The sequence below is a fragment of the Acomys russatus genome, chromosome 24 (assembly GCF_903995435.1).
Source record: "Acomys russatus chromosome 24, mAcoRus1.1, whole genome shotgun sequence".
NCBI classification, from domain to species: domain Eukaryota; kingdom Metazoa; phylum Chordata; class Mammalia; order Rodentia; family Muridae; genus Acomys; species Acomys russatus.
In genome coordinates this window covers 2,148,426-2,165,642 of record NC_067160.1, presented here as the reverse complement: position 1 = coordinate 2,165,642, position 17,217 = coordinate 2,148,426, and the positions used below count along the sequence as shown (strand labels likewise).

General features: G+C 37.3%; 1 protein-coding gene and 1 pseudogene across 1 annotated transcript; both read right to left on the bottom strand.

Moving 5' to 3' along the window:
- Positions 1-2,194: 2,194 nt before the first annotated feature.
- On the bottom strand, positions 2,195-3,087 carry LOC127207208 (olfactory receptor 5AK2-like; annotated as a pseudogene).
- A 4,842-nt stretch (positions 3,088-7,929) lies between these two features.
- LOC127207652 (olfactory receptor 5AK2-like) lies at positions 7,930-8,859 on the bottom strand. The gene has a single exon (XM_051167078.1). It carries the CDS (start codon positions 8,857-8,859, stop codon positions 7,930-7,932), a length of 930 nt encoding a protein of 309 aa, XP_051023035.1.
- Between the last annotated feature and the right edge of the window lie 8,358 nt (positions 8,860-17,217).

The following is a 17,217-nucleotide window of genomic DNA, read 5'->3' as shown; positions in this document are numbered from 1 at the left end:
TGTCTATTCTATTTGTCCTTCTAAATGAGAATTAAACATTCTCCCTAGGGTCCTCCTTGTTATTTAGGTGTGTGTATTGTAGTATGGTTGTCCTGTATTATTGGCCTAATATCTGCTTATAAGTGAATATATACCATGTGCATCTTTCTGGGCCTGGGTTACCTCACTCAGGATGAATTTTCTAGTTCCATCCACTTGCCTGTAGATTTCAAGATTTCCTTGTTTTCAATAGCTGAATAGTATTCTTTATCCATTCTTTTGTTTAGGGACAACTAAGTTATTTCCAGATTTTGGCTACTATGAACAGGCTGCTATGGACATAGTTGAGCATATGTCCTTGTTCTGTGGTTCAGGATTGGTATGTCTGGGTCTTGAGGTAGAATTATTCCCAATTTTCTGAGAAAGTGCCAGATTGATTTCCAAAATAGTTGTACAAGTTTGTACTCCCACCAGCAATAGAGGAGTGTTCCCCTTTCTCCGCATCCTCTTTGGCATGTGCTGTCACTTGAGTTTTTAATCTTAGCCATTCTGATAGGTGTAAGATGGAAACTCAGAATCATTTTGATTTGCATTTCCCTGATGATTAGGACATTGAGCATTACTTTAAGTGTTTCTCACTCATTCGATATTCCTTTGTTGAGAATTTTTTGTTTAGCTCTATACATCACTTTTTAATTGGATTATTTGGTTTGGTGGTGTTTATTTTCTTGAGTATTTTTTTTTTTTACATAATTGGGATATTATCCCTCAGTGAGATGTAGGGTTGGTGAAAATCTTTTCCTAGCCTGTAAGCTGTCATTCTCTTTTTTTGTGTTGTTGTGGGACACAATACACCAAGAAAAGAATCTTCACCAGAGCCAACTGTATTGGTACCTCATTAACCTTGTCATTTGACAAAATATAACACCCATTCATGTTAAAAGTCTTGGAGAGACCAGGGATGCAAGGCACATACATAAACATAATAAAGGCATATAGACAGCAATATCAAACTAAATGGAGAGAAACTTAAATAAATTCCATCGAAATCAGGGACAGGACAAGGCTGTCCACTCTCTCTACTTTTCTTTTCAATATAGTACTTGAAGTCCTTCCTAGAGCAATAAGACAGCTAAAGGGAAAATAGAACAGACATCAGAAGCAGTTGAAGAGAAGGAATAGGAAGGGAGTGTCCCACAGAGAGGTCCAATGAAAGACTCCACCCAGCTGGGGATCAAAGCAGATGCTGACACTCAAAAGCCAAATTTTATGGTGGAGGGCAGGAAGTCTTATGGAAAAGATGGGAGATAGAAGGACCTGGAGGTGACAGGAGCACCACAAGGAGACTAATAGGGCCAACAAATCCCAGAGGAGAAGAAAGGTGCTGCAGAGACTGATGCACCAACTAAGGACCATGCATGGTGAGGACCTAAATCCTCTGCTCAGAGGAAGTAGACAGGCAGCACAGTTTCCTTGTGGGTCCCAAAGTATGAGCAGTAGTGACTATTTCTGACATGGACTCTGGTGCCCACTCATGGATTACTTACTCTTGGTTGACTGTCCTTGCAAGACCACAGAGGAAGAGGTGTACCAGTCTAGATGGGAATAGTTGATGTCAGATGGTAGGGGAGGACCAGTCCCCCTCTCTGAGGACTTGGGGAGGGAGGAAGGGAGAGAGATAAGGGTGGGATGGTGGGATAGGGAGGTGATAAGAAGTGGTGCTACAATTGGGATGTAAAGTGAACAAATTTTAAAAAATCATTAAAAGAAAAAGAAAAAGAAAAGATCAAATGTAATTTTGCTATGGGAGAATCTTCATAGTCAAAGGCACTGATACAACACTAACTCTGTTTTCTTTACTGTAAGATTGATTTTTATTACACCTATTTTCAAAGAGTCTCCAAAAATGTGCAAAAGAAATGGAAGCTGTCCAGATGTATTCACTTTCAAATTACATAATTTAGAATTTTATTTATTGGAGTCAGTGGAGTATCTGATGTGAATGTGAGAGAGCTTGGGTTTAATGCTCAGTACTAAGACAGTGAGCTTATTTACTTAACAACCTAATGTTTTTTTCTACTCTTCTGATGTCATTAATAATTAAGGAATGCATTTTTGTGGCATTAACATTTGCCATATCTCCCCGATATGACAAAAAACAGAGCCCTGTTGCCTTGTCTGTTGAGCCATGTTGACATGAAGACCAAGATTTCCACTAGAAACATTTGTTTCCTACATGCTTCAGGGATTCTATCATTGTCGTTTCTTAGGCTGTAGATGAGAGGGTTTAACATGGGAGTCATAATACCATAGAACACAGAAGCTACCTTCTCCTGATCTTGAGATCTGTTGGTCCCATGAAGTACATACATATAACATGAAGTTCCATAGAATATGGTGACTGTGGTCATATGGATGCACATGTAGAGAAAGCCTTTTCCATTTTAGGATGGCAGCTAAAATATATGGGTAAGAAAAAATTACATCAGACACTGAGAAATCTAAGTTAACCCCCCCCCCCCCACAACTGTCAACAACACAATATTGGGGCCAATACTGTATCAAGATAGGGCAAAAATCAGTGCTACATCACAGAAAAAGTGATTAATGACATTGGGTTTGCAAAAGTTTGATAAGAAAGTGAAACTTGTATTTATAGAGGCATTTAAGAAGCCCATAGAGTATGAGCCAAGTAGTAGATTGCAGATTCTCTGGGACATGATGACAGGATAGTGCAGTGGGCAAGAGTTGTCCACATAGCAGTCCAGCCATAGAAGCCAGATGAAGCAGTCACTGGTTATTAAGGTACCACAGACATACAACGGCACCCTGTGAAGGTGTAGAATGGTTTTGTGCTCACAAATTCTGCAATGTCTTGAGAGTGACGGCAGAGGACTAACAGAGGTCAACAAAAGACAAATGCTGAAGGGAAAAGTACATGGGAGTGTGCAGGGAAGAATGGATGAAGAGGATCGTGCCAATGTTGCCCGGTAAGGTAGCTACATAAATGACAAGGAATGCCACAAAAAAGATGTGCCAAAATTTGTCTTGACCAACAAATACCAGAAGAAGAAATTCAGTCACTCTAGTGTCATTAATGTGTCCCATGGTTAGTAGAAATCCAAAATGAGCTGAAATTAGCAAAAGAAAAAATTGAGAAAAAAGTATTTTGGTTTGTTTTTAGAAATGTTATAATATTTGATTTCATGTCTTTAGAGAATAGTTTATATAGTTTTTGTATATATATATATATACACATATCACACACATATTTGTTCATGTCTCTCAACTGAAGATGGATAAAGAAACTGTGGTACATCTATACAATGGAATATTATTCAACTATCAAAAAGAAGATCATCATGGAATTTGTAGCAAATGGATGTATCTGGAAAAGATTATCCTGAGTGAAATAACCCAGACCCAGAAGGACACGCTTGGTACATACTCACTTATGGGCAGATATTAGCCATATAGTACAGAATAAACACATTACAATCCACAGACATAAAGAAGCTAGGTGACAAAGAGGACCCCAGGAAAGATGCTTTATTCTCTTTCAGAAGTGCATCTAGAATAGACATTGAATAACACTTTTTAGGAGCAAAGGAATGAAAAGAAACAATACTATCCCCACATACAAGATCTGTCTATTGGTGAGAGTAGGGTGTTGAAGTCTCTCACTATTAATGTGTGGGGTTATATGTGTGATTTAAGCTTTAGTAATGTTTCTTTTATGAATATGGGTTTTCTTGCTTTTGGGGCATTGATACTTCATCTTGGTGTATTTTTCTATTGGTGAGTATTTAGTGTCCTTCCTCATCTCTTTTGACTAGTTTTGGCTGAAAGTCCATTTTATTAGATTCTAGAATGACTTCTCCAGCTTGTTTCTTGAGTCCATTTGCTTGGAAAACCTTTTTTCTAGTCCTTTACTCTGAGGCAATATCTATCTTTGTTGGTGAGGTGTGTTTCTTGTATGTAGCAGAATGATAGATTCTGTTTTCACATCCGTTCTGTTAGCCTTTGTCTTTTTATTCTTGGATCGAGTTCATTGATGTTGAGAGATATTAATGACCAATGCTTGTTAGTTCCTATTGTTTTCATGGTGGTAGTGTGTATGTGTGTGTGTATGTGTGTGTGTGTGTGTGTGTGTGTGTGTGTGTGTGTGTGTGTTTCCTTCCTTTTGGTTTAGCTGGTGTGGGGTTATTTACTTCCTGTGTTTTTTTGAGAGTAATTAGCATCCTCAAAGTTTTCCTTCTAGTATCTTCTGTAGGGCTGAGTTTGTGAAAATATATTGTTTAAATTTGGTTTTGTTATAAATATCTTGTTTTATCCATCTATGGTGATTGAAAAGTTTGCTTGGTATAGTAGTTTAGGATGACATCTGTGGTCTCCTTGGGTATGTAAACCATCTGCTAAGGACCATATTGATTTGAGAGTCTCTGTTGAGAAGTCGAGGATAATTCTGATAGGTCCTGGAAGAAAGTTGTAAGTGGTTGCAAACAGTCAAACCTTCATTCCATTTTCAGAGAGCAGAAAGGGGAAAGGGGAAAATCCCTTGCACTAGAGCTCTAACCTTAAGTCTTCATTTAACCATAATAATTCCTGCGAATATCTCATTGCTTCATATTGAAAGATGGGTTTCATAAGTTTCTTCACAAGCATTGTGTAAGATTTAAAAATTATCAGTGTTTCTTTTGGACCTCATATTTGCAACTAAATAGTGTAAAAAGTCATAAGGGCCCCTGAAACTTTGGATACTATCTAGAATGGTATAGATTTTGTGCCATATTTTCTATCATAATACTCAGTTTACTGAATGTTTTTGAAGATATTCATCTAACACCACAGGGAATAGCAAAAAATAAAACAAGTGAAGATGATATAGGATGATGTTAGGACACTTAAGTGTGGATGGACTACTTCCTGAGTTACACCTTGGGAAAAAGGAGCTCATTCCTGAAGGGGGCATTAATAAACGATATGCAACGTCATTTACAACTGACCTTTTGCAGGAAAAGACATGGAGATACTTTACTCAAGTTCTCTCCTGCATGGCTTGAAGGTCTGTCAAGATCTTTACTATCCACATATGTAGGGTAACCATGGTGAGCAGGGAAAGGGAACACTTTTTCACTGTTGGTGGGGTAATGGTAGTGCAGAAGTTGTAGGAATGCCCAACCAATGACTGTCCACCTTGAAAACTATGCCATGAGAGGGAGCCCACCCCTGACACTGCCTGGAGGACAGAGGTTGGATAGCCCAGAGACCTAGGATTGAAAAGTTGTTTTTAATGATATTCTGCTATACTCATAGATTTGTGCCTAGCCCAACTGTCATAATTGAGAGTCTTCATCTAGCACCTGATAGAAACAGATGTAGAGACCTACAAACAAATTATTAGGTGGAGCTTGGGGAATCTTGCTGAAGAGGAGAAGGAGAAGGAAGAGGAGGAGGAGGAGGAGGAGGAGGAAGAGGAGGAAGGATTTTAGAGCCAGATGACTCAAGGACACCATAAGAAACCCCACAGAATCAACAAACCTGGACTCAGGGCATTACTGAGACTGAACTGACAGTCAGGGAACCATCATGGGTCTAACCTAGGTCCTCTACATATATGTTATGTTACAGTGGTGTAGCTTGGTCTTCTTGTGGTACTCTTAACATGGGGGCAAGCATTGTCTCTGACTCTTACCTGCTTTTGGGAACTTTTTCTCCTACTGGGTTGCCTTGTCCGGCTTCAATGTGAGGAGAGGTATTTAGTCTAACTGCAACTTGATATGGTTTACATCCATGTTAGTCCTGCCCCTTTCTTAACAGAAAAAGAGGGGGAGTGGATGCAGGGTAGGTGGGAGGTGAGGGGGCACAGGAAATGGGAAGAAGGGAGAGAGAAACTGCAGTTGGGATATAAAAAAGAAAATAAATGTATTTATATAAAATGATATATTTGGAAATATTTGATGTAGTATTTTAAAAACTTTATATGCTTATCAATATTTAAATAGCAATGTCCTCTACAGTAGTACAAGACATAGGTCAGAAACTTTATTCTAGGGAAATCAGTTTCATAAACGGTCACAGAATATTTCTTCTGTCTAAGATATGGTATATTAATGAGGTCAGGCATCATTTAAAAGCTTAATATTTTATATTTTCATAATTTTGAATATATTTGAATAATCATACTCATGATTTGATGATGCAGATTCTATCCATGCATATCCAATCTAAAAAGCCTTTTCCCTATGGCCTTTAATAGCATGATTTACCCTATTTCTACCCATGTTATAGATCTGAGTTTTTAACACAGGAAACAATGTGAATGTGATAGTCACCCTTAAATCCCCAGAATTAAAAGAATGATACATTAAGTACCTGTAGGCTAGGGTTCCATAGAATACTACTGAGTGAAAGCCTCATATGGAAGTTTTCTTGTTCTCCACAGTACAGGCTATCTTTAGAATGGTGGCCAAGCCTGAAACACTTTAGGATTTGTGTGTACAGAGGAATTTGTTGGTCATTGAAATAGAAATCAGCTACTCTCTAGTACGTAAACTTTTTAGGGAAATGATTGTAAGTCAGTAAAGTGGTTTACAGATGACCATATAATGGCCTTTCTGTGGTCTCCAGGAGGTAACAGTCACTTGTTGTAAATGTGTCATATATCAACCATTGTATTACACAACCTCGGCGTGCTATGGGTCTATTTTCTACCATAAACTTTTGCATCGTTGTAGGAGTGATGGCAGATGTGTAGCAGGTACTAAAAAACCCCCAGATGTTGTAAGAAGTACATGGGAGTCTAAAGTGTGTAATCTACGTTGATGAGGAAGATATTTCCACTGTTACCCACCATGGCTGACATGTAGATGAAGGAACCAGAGTGAAGAAGGCACATGAATATCATCCTGGGCCTTAAATCCTAGAAGATAAAAATCAGTGACTCAGTGCCATTTTCCGAGTCACATGCCCCAGATAGGACAAGACAAGTTGCAAGACAAGAGGAAAATCTTTGTGACCTCTAAAGATATAAAGATGGTCTTGCCTTTCACAGTATTTTGGAACTTAAAAGATTCCCATCAAACATAGCCCAGGAGCTTTCAGTCTTTCTAAAGAGATTTTAAAAAATATTTTTGATAGGAAATCATCATATAAACAGTGCATTTGAGCCATGGATCCATCTGAAAATGAAGAATTCTTCCTATAAGAATATTAATGTTTAATGCATATTTCAGAGAAACATAGATTCATATTATTTTGTAATACATTTGTTGTGTATCTATATTTGTGTAGAACAATATCCAAATATATTTTTTGTGCCTTTTGAATAGTGTTCAGCATTTCTTAGGCACTTGCTATTTTTATGTTTTATTCCTTATTTTGGGAAAGGCGGTGAACACTATCTTATTAATCTTCTCATCCACTGTTCCACTTAATTGATTAATGATATGTGTAAGAAGAATCACAAAAAGGACCTTAACTTTGTTGTCAATATTGCCTATTCTTCTGATTGCTGGAATTAAAGGTGTGTACCATCAGTCTAGACCCTTAAAGAAGTTTTTTTTTCTAATTTACAAAATGACAATATCACATTTTTACAATTTATATAATCCCATTAACTCCTGTAAATGAGAAAATACCATAATTTTATTTTTTGGAGTACTCTTTCCAGAGAGGCTCACAAAACATACAAAAGCAATATCAATACTTTATTCAGATACCTGGGTGAACCTCCCTAGTAGAGTACTTGATTAGAATGTGCGTAATTTTGGGTTTGCTTCTCAGTACCAAAGAAACAAGTTTATGTATTTGATAATTTCAGATGTCACTGATAATTAAGGAGTGTCTTTGTGTTATGTATATATTTGCCACATCCTTCCGAGCTGAGCAAGGACAGAGCCTGGTTGCCTTGCCTGTTGATCCACGTTGACATGGAGACCAAGTTTTCCACTAGAAACATTTTTTCCCTACGTTCTTCAGGGCTTCTATGACATCCTGGTTTCTTAGGCTGTAGATGAGGGGGTTTAACATGGGAATCATAATACCATAGAACACAGAGGCCACCTTCTCCTGCTCTTGAGATCTGTTGGTCCCATGAAGTACATACATGTATGACAGCGTCCCATAGAATATGGTGACAGCAGTCATATGGGATGCACATGTGGAGAAAGCTTTTCTCCTTCCTGCAGCAGAAGACATCCTTAGGATGGCAGCCAAGATAAATGTGTAGGAGAAAATGACAACAGACACAGTGAACGTTAAGTTAAACCCCACGAAGACTGTCAGCACCATGATATTGAGGTCAATACTGGAGCAAGAGAGGGCAAGAATCGGTGGTACGTCACAGAAAAAGTGATTAATGGCATTGGATTTGCAAAAGTTTGATAAGAAAGTAAAACTTGTATTTACAGAGGCATTTAGGAAGCCCATAGTGTATGAGCCAAGCAGCAGCAGAGCGCACAGTCTCTGGGACATGATGACAGGATAGCGCAGTGGGTTACAGATGGCCACGTAGCGGTCCACAGCCATAGCGGCCAGGATGAAGCAGTCACTGGTTACAAAGGTTCCATAGACCAGTAACTGAACTATGCACCCTGTGAAGGAGATGGAAGATTTTATGCTCACGAAATTCTGCAACGTCTTGGGAGTGATGGCAGAGGAATAGCAGAGGTCAACAAAAGCCAAATGCTGCAGGAAGAAGTACATGGGAGTGTGCAGGGACGAATGGAGTTTGATGAGCAGGATCATGCCGATGTTGCCCACTAAGGTGGCTGTGTAAATCCCGAGGAACACCACAAAGAGGATGTGCCAAAACTCATGTTGGCCAGCGAATCCCAGGAGAACAAATTCAGTCACTTTGGTGTCGTTACTGTGTTCCATACTTGGTAGAAATCCAAAATCAGCTGAAATTGACGACGGAAAAATAGCATAGAAAAAAAGTCCATTTTGTTTGTTTTCAGAAATGTTATAATATTTGGTTTTGTAATGACTTCAAAGAATGCTTTCTTAGCCGGGCGTGGTGGCACATGCCTTTAATCCCAGCACTCGGGAGGCAGAGGCAGGCGGATCGCTGTGAGTTCGAGGCCAGCCTGGTCTACAAAGCGAGTCCAGGACAGTCAAGGCTACATAGAGAAACCCTGTCTCGAAAAACAAACAAACAAACAAAAAACCACAAAAACAAACCCCCCCAAAAAGAATGTTTTCTTTGCATATATATATATATATATATATATATATATATATATATATATATATATATATATATATGCTTTGTGTATATGTGTATAAGTGTGTACCGGCACATGCACATACATGTGTGTATTTGAGGGCCAAAGATCAACACTGGGTGACATTTCTCAGGTACTTGTCATCTTTTATTTTGCAACCAGGTCTCATTTTATTTGGAACTTGATATGTCAGCTAATACCAGTGATTTGTCTGTTTCAGATCAGGGCCCACGATTGTGCGCCACTGTGTCTGGATTTTGTTTTACATGATTTCTGGCCATCTAAAGCCGAGTTCTCATGGCTGAGCTGTTCTCCTTTCCCCTAAAAGACTATATTTGTCATGATATATTTGATGGCATTTAAAGGCTGAACCTCAGTACTTACGTTACTTTCATCCATCTTTTTTAGTAACTGCTTTTGAACAGATCTTGGTTCTCAGCAACTGATTGTTGTTTTTTTAATGTATCAGTTAAATGAAAAAATGCTTATTTCACTCCCTGATTGTTCCTTATGCTCTGTATTTTAGTGAAAATACCTTTATTAATAATTGTGCCTGAAAATATCAATCTAAATATATAGTTACATATAATTTTTCCCTAAGTTAATTCCATGCCTCATTTTGACCTTTTCCTCTCCTTACCACATGATAATTTTTTTTAAACCAAAGTATGTAGAAAATTATTTTTGAAAAATTTCAAAATTTTTATGAAAAGTACTACAATGTCAACTTTGTCCAATGTTTTAAGTAATTCTCAGTAATCATGGGTTCTTACAGTGCTTTCCACATCACAGATAGGTCAGGTGGAGTTCATGGCTTGGTGTTGGTTACATATCACACGCCAGTATCTGTGCCTCTTACTCCTCACCTCTCAGTGTTCGTCTATGACCTCTGCTGGAGCTGATCAGACTGGCTACAGCTTATCTCTGCTGCAAATTGTTCATTGTATCAATTTTTCTGTGACATGTTTCTAGGAACAAAATTAGTGCATTTAAATTATGTGATGGATGCACTTGTGGCACTGATATATATTCATGTTCCTGTGTTCCTAATTACTCATGAAATTCATCTTTTCTTGGGAAAAGGGCCTTTTAATTTCATTTTTATTTTTTTTATTTTTCAAGACAGGGTTCCTCTGTGTAGGTTTGGCTGTACTGCGCTCGCTTTGTAGACCCGGCTGGCCTCAAACTCAGAGATCTGCCTGCCTCTGTTTCTCTGAGTGCTGGGATGACAGGCTTCTAGTAGTGCCTTATTTTTTATTTTTTTGAACTGAAAAATCATATTATCACCTTTTAATGTTCTTAGATTTTGATTTGTTTTTGCAGTAAATTGCCTGCCTGAGGCATTGTCAGTGTCTCTTTCTTTTGATTTGTGTGTGATTTTTGATTTTTCCTAGTTTTGGAATCTTTTTCAGTTGCCAACAATGATTTTTAAAAAAATATTATTTCCTTTGTTTAACTTCTCTACTTTGCCTTTTCTGGAGCAGAAATAATCGAATATGAAATAAAAATTGATTAATTTTACCATATGTTCTTATGAAAAAGCTCGATAATTGATCATTTTGAGCTCATGTCATATTCTGTAAAGGAAATTTAATGCAGCCAACTATTTCTCAAGCTTATTTTTTTCAGGCAGAACCAAATGCTGAAATAAAATGATTTTCTCCTTACCTTGCATCCCACAAGGTGATGTTGGTTGAATCCTGCTGCTCTGTATTATGTTTTTATTTTTTCAATATTAATTTTCAAACAATGCTAAGTTGACTAAGCATCTGGAGAGTGATTGTGTGTGTGTGTGTGTGTGTGTGTGTGTGTGTGTGTATTTATGGACATTTGTGTGTGTGCTTTGGAAAGAGTAAAATATTTCAAAGCACTAATTAATTTCAACCTAACATTTAAAAATATCATACAAAACACTTGATTCACTTACATTACATGTAAAATTTAGCACATATATATGTTTGGAGAAACTGCCTCTAATTTTAATGAATATTGGTTTTTATTCTTTGAGAATTTTATATATGTATGCAATGATACCTGTTTATATCTACCCCCATTTTCTCCTTTACTCCCTTTATATTCTTTCAACATATTCTCTTCCTAACTTCATGTCTTCTTCTTTAAAAATACCAAACCACCCACTTGAGTCCAATTAGTTCCATCATGTTCATGGGAGTTAGGCCACCCACTGGGGCATAGAATACAACCATTGTACACACCTTCAGAGGAATCATTTTATCTCCTCACAGGCAGGTATCAACTGACAATGGTTCCTCAGTAAGAGGTGGAGCCTATGAGAACTCCTCCCTAATTAATGAATGATCCAAAACAACCAATTTCACGATAATAAGATAACATAAATACCGAGATAAGTTCAATCTGAGAAGGAAAGTTAAAACTCCACTAATTTGGGACTGTAGATGCCAACATCTTAAGTCCAGCCATGAGTACAGAAATCAAAGCAGACATCAGCAAATGCCTATTCCCTTCCTTCCCTGATAAATTAAAAACAGTGTATGTGGGCACCAAATGATCACTTCTAGATATAGGAGGAAGACCTAAAGAAAGTAGATTGGCTTACAGATTCAGTTATTCTTGGCAACAGATGGTCGTCATGTTTCAGGTGCTGTAGGAGACCGGATCATAGGCTTCAGCAGGCTGGGTGTTACAGCTTACTAGGGTTTTTTCAGATTCACAAACCAAATGTGCCATTTCTCTTGTCTAGGAATGAGGTAAATACAATGAAGAGAAAAAAAAATTGTATTTGTGAGGAAAATAACAGTATACAGGGAAAATCATTTTTTTCTAAGCAACAAATATCAATACATTTATCCAAGGAATGAAAACATTATTAACATTAGAAAGTTAGTTGCTATAATTTTCCATATTGATATAGTAAAGAATAACAGTCATATCATCTCAAAAGATAGCAAACATTATTTGACAAAGGTTGATAATATTTCTTGGGAAAATGTTAAGAAACATTAATGGGGAGAAATGACGCTACTACGGTAAGTGGTTTCACATTTCTGCAGGAGCATCATTATTGCCAACAAGTCATGAGATACAGTGCCTAAATGAAGGAATAATACAGGATTCCAGAAATGGCTGAACACACACACACACACACACACACATAATGTTTCCAAGTTGTGGAAAAAGAACATGCTCATTATTACCTTACTACTTTATTACTTTGAATAATCTAATGACTAAAACAAAAAAACACTTTAGCCAGATTTAAAAATCTAGATGTAAACATAAGAATATATTCATTTTTTAAATTAAGGAAATAGCTTTTCCTGAAGGCTTGAAGATACAAACAGACAAATTTCTTGGAGAAAAAATACAGAATTATACCACTACAATTTTCAACATATTAGTCTACAAATTCTCTGCAGTTTCAGTTACATACTTGAGAAAACTTTATCTTCAACTTGAAAATTCTATGTGGAATTTGAAAGGAAAACAAGCAGAAGGAACAACTTGTCCTGCTAGACAGCAGACGCTATTATGAAACAACAATTGTGAAGACAGCATGCAACTGGCTTGAGTGTAGAAACACATGTCAATGAAGCCAAGAAAAACAAAATATTCAAGCTTCTAAAGGAAGGAGGCAAGCAACAGTCTTACCCATCCATGACACCTATAAACCACATCAGTGACCAGCATTGCTCAATAGCCCTAAGAGTGCAGTAGTACCATGCATATCTTGTCAGCAACCAACAGCTCTGTAATTGGACTTAAGACCTGCTCAACAAGAGAGGAATTATCCCTGGTCCTGAAAACCTAGCTAACTAAGTGCTAGTGAAGTCATGGATATTGGAGGAGGACCAGCAAGCACCACTTTACTCACCCAGCATTTGTTCCTGTACCAAGAAATAAGTGTAGTTTTCTCCCCTAATCAAGGAAACCTTTCTCTGAAACAGATGAAGACCATGACAGAGAATCACAATGCTCTGTAATGAAGCCCAGTCCTAATGTCCATAACTATAAAACATCCCTGTATCTAAGGCTCAGGGAACATTGCAGAAGAAGAGGCAGAAAAATTGTAAGAGAAAGAGGATCAGGGAGTTTTCTGTGAGATTGTGTCTTCTAGCTACATCTATAAAGTCTCACCAGCATGACTTTCTAACCATGAACTGAACAAAGATGAGACCAGTATACACGCCAAAGTGGAAAGCACAGATCTTCAATCATTCTCAAGGAACAATAGTCAACTAAGAAATTCCAATAATGAGAAAAATAGTCTTCTTCAGGGAAGAGCACAATAACACCAAATGGCCAGTCTTGAAAACATGCATGCAAGTTACAGTATACAGGCTGAACAGGTTATTTTTAGTATATACAATATAACATGTATAGTAATTAATATAAAATATAGTGTAATTAGTGAAAAAGAGCTTATGGATTTGACAGAGAGCAAGGAGAGGTATGTAAGAGGGTTTGGAGAGAGAAAAGGGAAGTATAGAATCACATGAAATATTAAAATATACTGTGGTGCTATAAATGCTTATGCATATGAAGTAATAATATTGAATTCCAACTTTATGTTTTAAGAAAGTTGTTTCCTAATGTATTATGGATTCCAACACCTACATTTTTTTTAAGAAAAACAATGCTGACTACTTGTGACTTGGCAATGTATAAAAAGTTTAGATAATTCATAAAACAAATATAAAAATGTTGAGGTTGGAGAGAGGGTTCATAGGGTAAGAGAACTTGTTATTCAATCAATGAGTTTAGATCCTAATATCCATGTAAAAAATGAACATGGATGCACAGGTTTCTGTAACCTAAATAGAAATATAAGTCTCTTTGGGGCGGGCTGGCCACCAGCCTAGGTACAGGTTAAATTAGAGATCCCCTTTCAAAGTAATAAGGGCAAGACAGCCAATGTCTTTCTCTGGTGCACACACACTCACTTAGACATAGACCTCTACCATCTACACATGAAATAAAAAAGCACCCCTATTAAAATGCTCAATAGCACCAGAGGAAAAAGATTGCAATCTAGTTCAGCAAATTTGATTCAACACATATAAATATTAAAGGTTCACTCTATATAATTAAAAAATTAATTTAATGGAAAATTTTATAAAATATAACATAAACAAGACAATTGTAAAAGAAAGAAAACTAAATATTCAACAGAAATAAAAAAAACATATGAATCTTGCCATTAATCAGGTAGTTATATTTGAAAAGTGCTATGTTTTGATGAGAATTGTGGATACACAGGAATCCAAATATTTTTGTTAGAAAAATAAATTTATAGTTATGTTGGACACATTTTGGAAACAGTTAAAATACACCTATGTTTCCTCTGGTCAAATATCCATCATAAGGTAAATATTGTAAATAAATATAAATATCCATCATAAGGTAAATATTGTAAATAAATGAGCACATGCAACGGCCATTCATACTCATGTATGCCGGTCTCATTTATTAAAGAAGCAAAGAAGCCCAGCAACTGAATTGTTATGTTTGTAAATCTTCCCATGTGTCCCTGTGGTATTAGAGTTTCAGAATTTCTCCTGTAGTCAGCTCTCAGGAACGTCCAGCAGAGCTATGGGCAGCTCCATAGATGCTACGGTGAGTTTTGGATAAGAATGTGACAGTAGTGGTGGGCAAATAGCAAGCTAAGTTTGCTGGTACTTTGTGCTTCTCTGGGTCTTTGAAATACCAAAAAGATAAACAGAACAGGGCACATAGGTAAAAAATAATAACCAAGGGTGCCATAATCATTTTGAGTTAAAGTAGTGTACACATTTTTGGGTAACAGTTTTCTAGAGCTCAGGAAAGAAGACAAGTGAACACCACACACACACACACACACACACACACACACACACACACACACCACATTGAGGGTGTTTGCTAATCAAGTGAATTCTGGGAAGAGAACTGGGTAGAAAATACCTGAGCTTTCTGTGTAAGTCAACCCTCTGATGAGCCCGTACACTTCCAAAGCTTCATTTAAAGTCAGAGCTGAGCAGGTGTGCAGGAGCAGACTGCTCTCGGCTTGATTCTTACTCACAGCTTCATTCACTCTGGCTCAGTTTTTTTCTCCTGTAAGATGGGGATCACAGATTTACTTAAGTCAACATGTTCACTGTAATGATTTATTAAAACAAATCTTTGGAAATGAGGTTAGTGAAACAATGGTAGCTTCATCTTACAGATTGATATGTGGACTCTCAAATTAAGATAAAATCTATATACCTATGTGCCCATACCACATTGCACAGCAAGGAAAGGGTCTTGCAGTTTGATATGAACAGTGTGGAAGATTCAAAATATATTTTATACAGTTTAATTCTTATCTAATATTTGACTTTCCCCTTTTGTTCACATTTTTCATACAATATGTTTTGATAATATTATTTCCTCTCCTTTAACTTTTACTATATTCCTCCCACTTCCTACCAGCCTAACTTCATGTTCTTTCTTCTTCTCAAAACAAAATAAAAAAATGAAAATCAAACAAACAAAAAACTACAGTAAGCTGAAAAATCCAGACCTCCCCCAAAAGAAACAAAAATGTGCGTGCGCGTGCACGCACGCACACACACACACACACACACACACACACACACACACACACACACTCCACAAAAACCCATAGAGTCTCTTTTGTGTTTACTAACCATTCCTGGCCATGGGGTTTGCTCTGGAGTGTGGTTGATAGACCTAGTGACACTCCACTGTAGAAAAATGATTTTCCCCTTTCCAGCAGAAATCAATTACAAATACCTTCTTCATTAGGGGTGGGGCTTTGTGTCCATTTTTCCCCTTTGAATACTAGAATTTTGTCTGGTTTGAACCTGTTCATATTAGCTGTCACACAGTCTTTGGGCTTATTTATATACCAGTCCTGTTGTGTCTGGAAGATGCTGTTTACATTTATGACAGACTAAATTTATGAGGATTATTTTAGTCAGAGAGAGAGAGAGAGAGAGAGAGAGAGAGAGAGAGAGAGAGAGAGAGAGAGAGAGAGAGAGAACAGAGAGAGACAGGGAGAAACACACACACACACACACACACACACACACACACACACACACACACACAGAGGCAGAGAGACAGGTTAAACCTGAAAACTCAGTTCTTCATTTCATGGCTGAAAATAAGTTGTCCACCACAGGAGTAATACTGAATGAGCCTTCAACATTAAGGGAGTTCAGATTCGTTCTGCCATTTAGTTACTTGATCCTTTGTTAATTCTCACTCTCCCTGGACAATAAAGTACAATTTAGTTTCTTCACTCTATTTCCATAAGTGGAACATTCTGGAACTTAAGGTGAATCCTTTTGCATTTCACCACCTGCTTCACTGATGCACAGAAGACATTGGAAACCTCACTGGTTTTTCTTTCTTTAAATCATGGTTGCTTCCAGAACCACTGTGCAGCAGGCATAGGCTGATTGCCCATCATCGAGGCCTCTCTGAGTGTTTTCTATCCTTGAGGGAGTTCATAGTTGGGGGATAAGGGATCAATATCACTCCCCTGAGAACCTGAAGTTCCTGGAACTGAGATGGAATTAGATAAAAACAATGTTCTGAAGTTATATGTTGCTGACTAAATTGACAATTTTGGCTTTTTTTTTTGTTGTTGTTATTTTTACAGTGAACTATTAGCTCTCTTTTACTTGTTGTGTTGCCTTATTAATTGACAATCATTCATTACTACAAGTCAGGTTGAACATCTTTTCACTTGTGCTTAGCTTCATATATAAAGCTTTGCTACTGAACCCATAAGAACTTGGGCTTTTGATGACTGCTTATATTTCCTTAGGAGTTATAGGACTGTTTAAACTGTTTACTTGATCTTGATTTAACTTTGGTAAGTGGTATCTATCAAGAAAATCATCCGTTTCCTTTAGATTTCCTAAAATTGTGAAATGCAGGCTTTTGAAGTAAGACCTGATGATATTTTGGATTTCCTCAGTGTCTTGCTATGTTCCCCCTTTCATTTTGATTTTGTTAATTTGGATACTCTCCCTCTGCC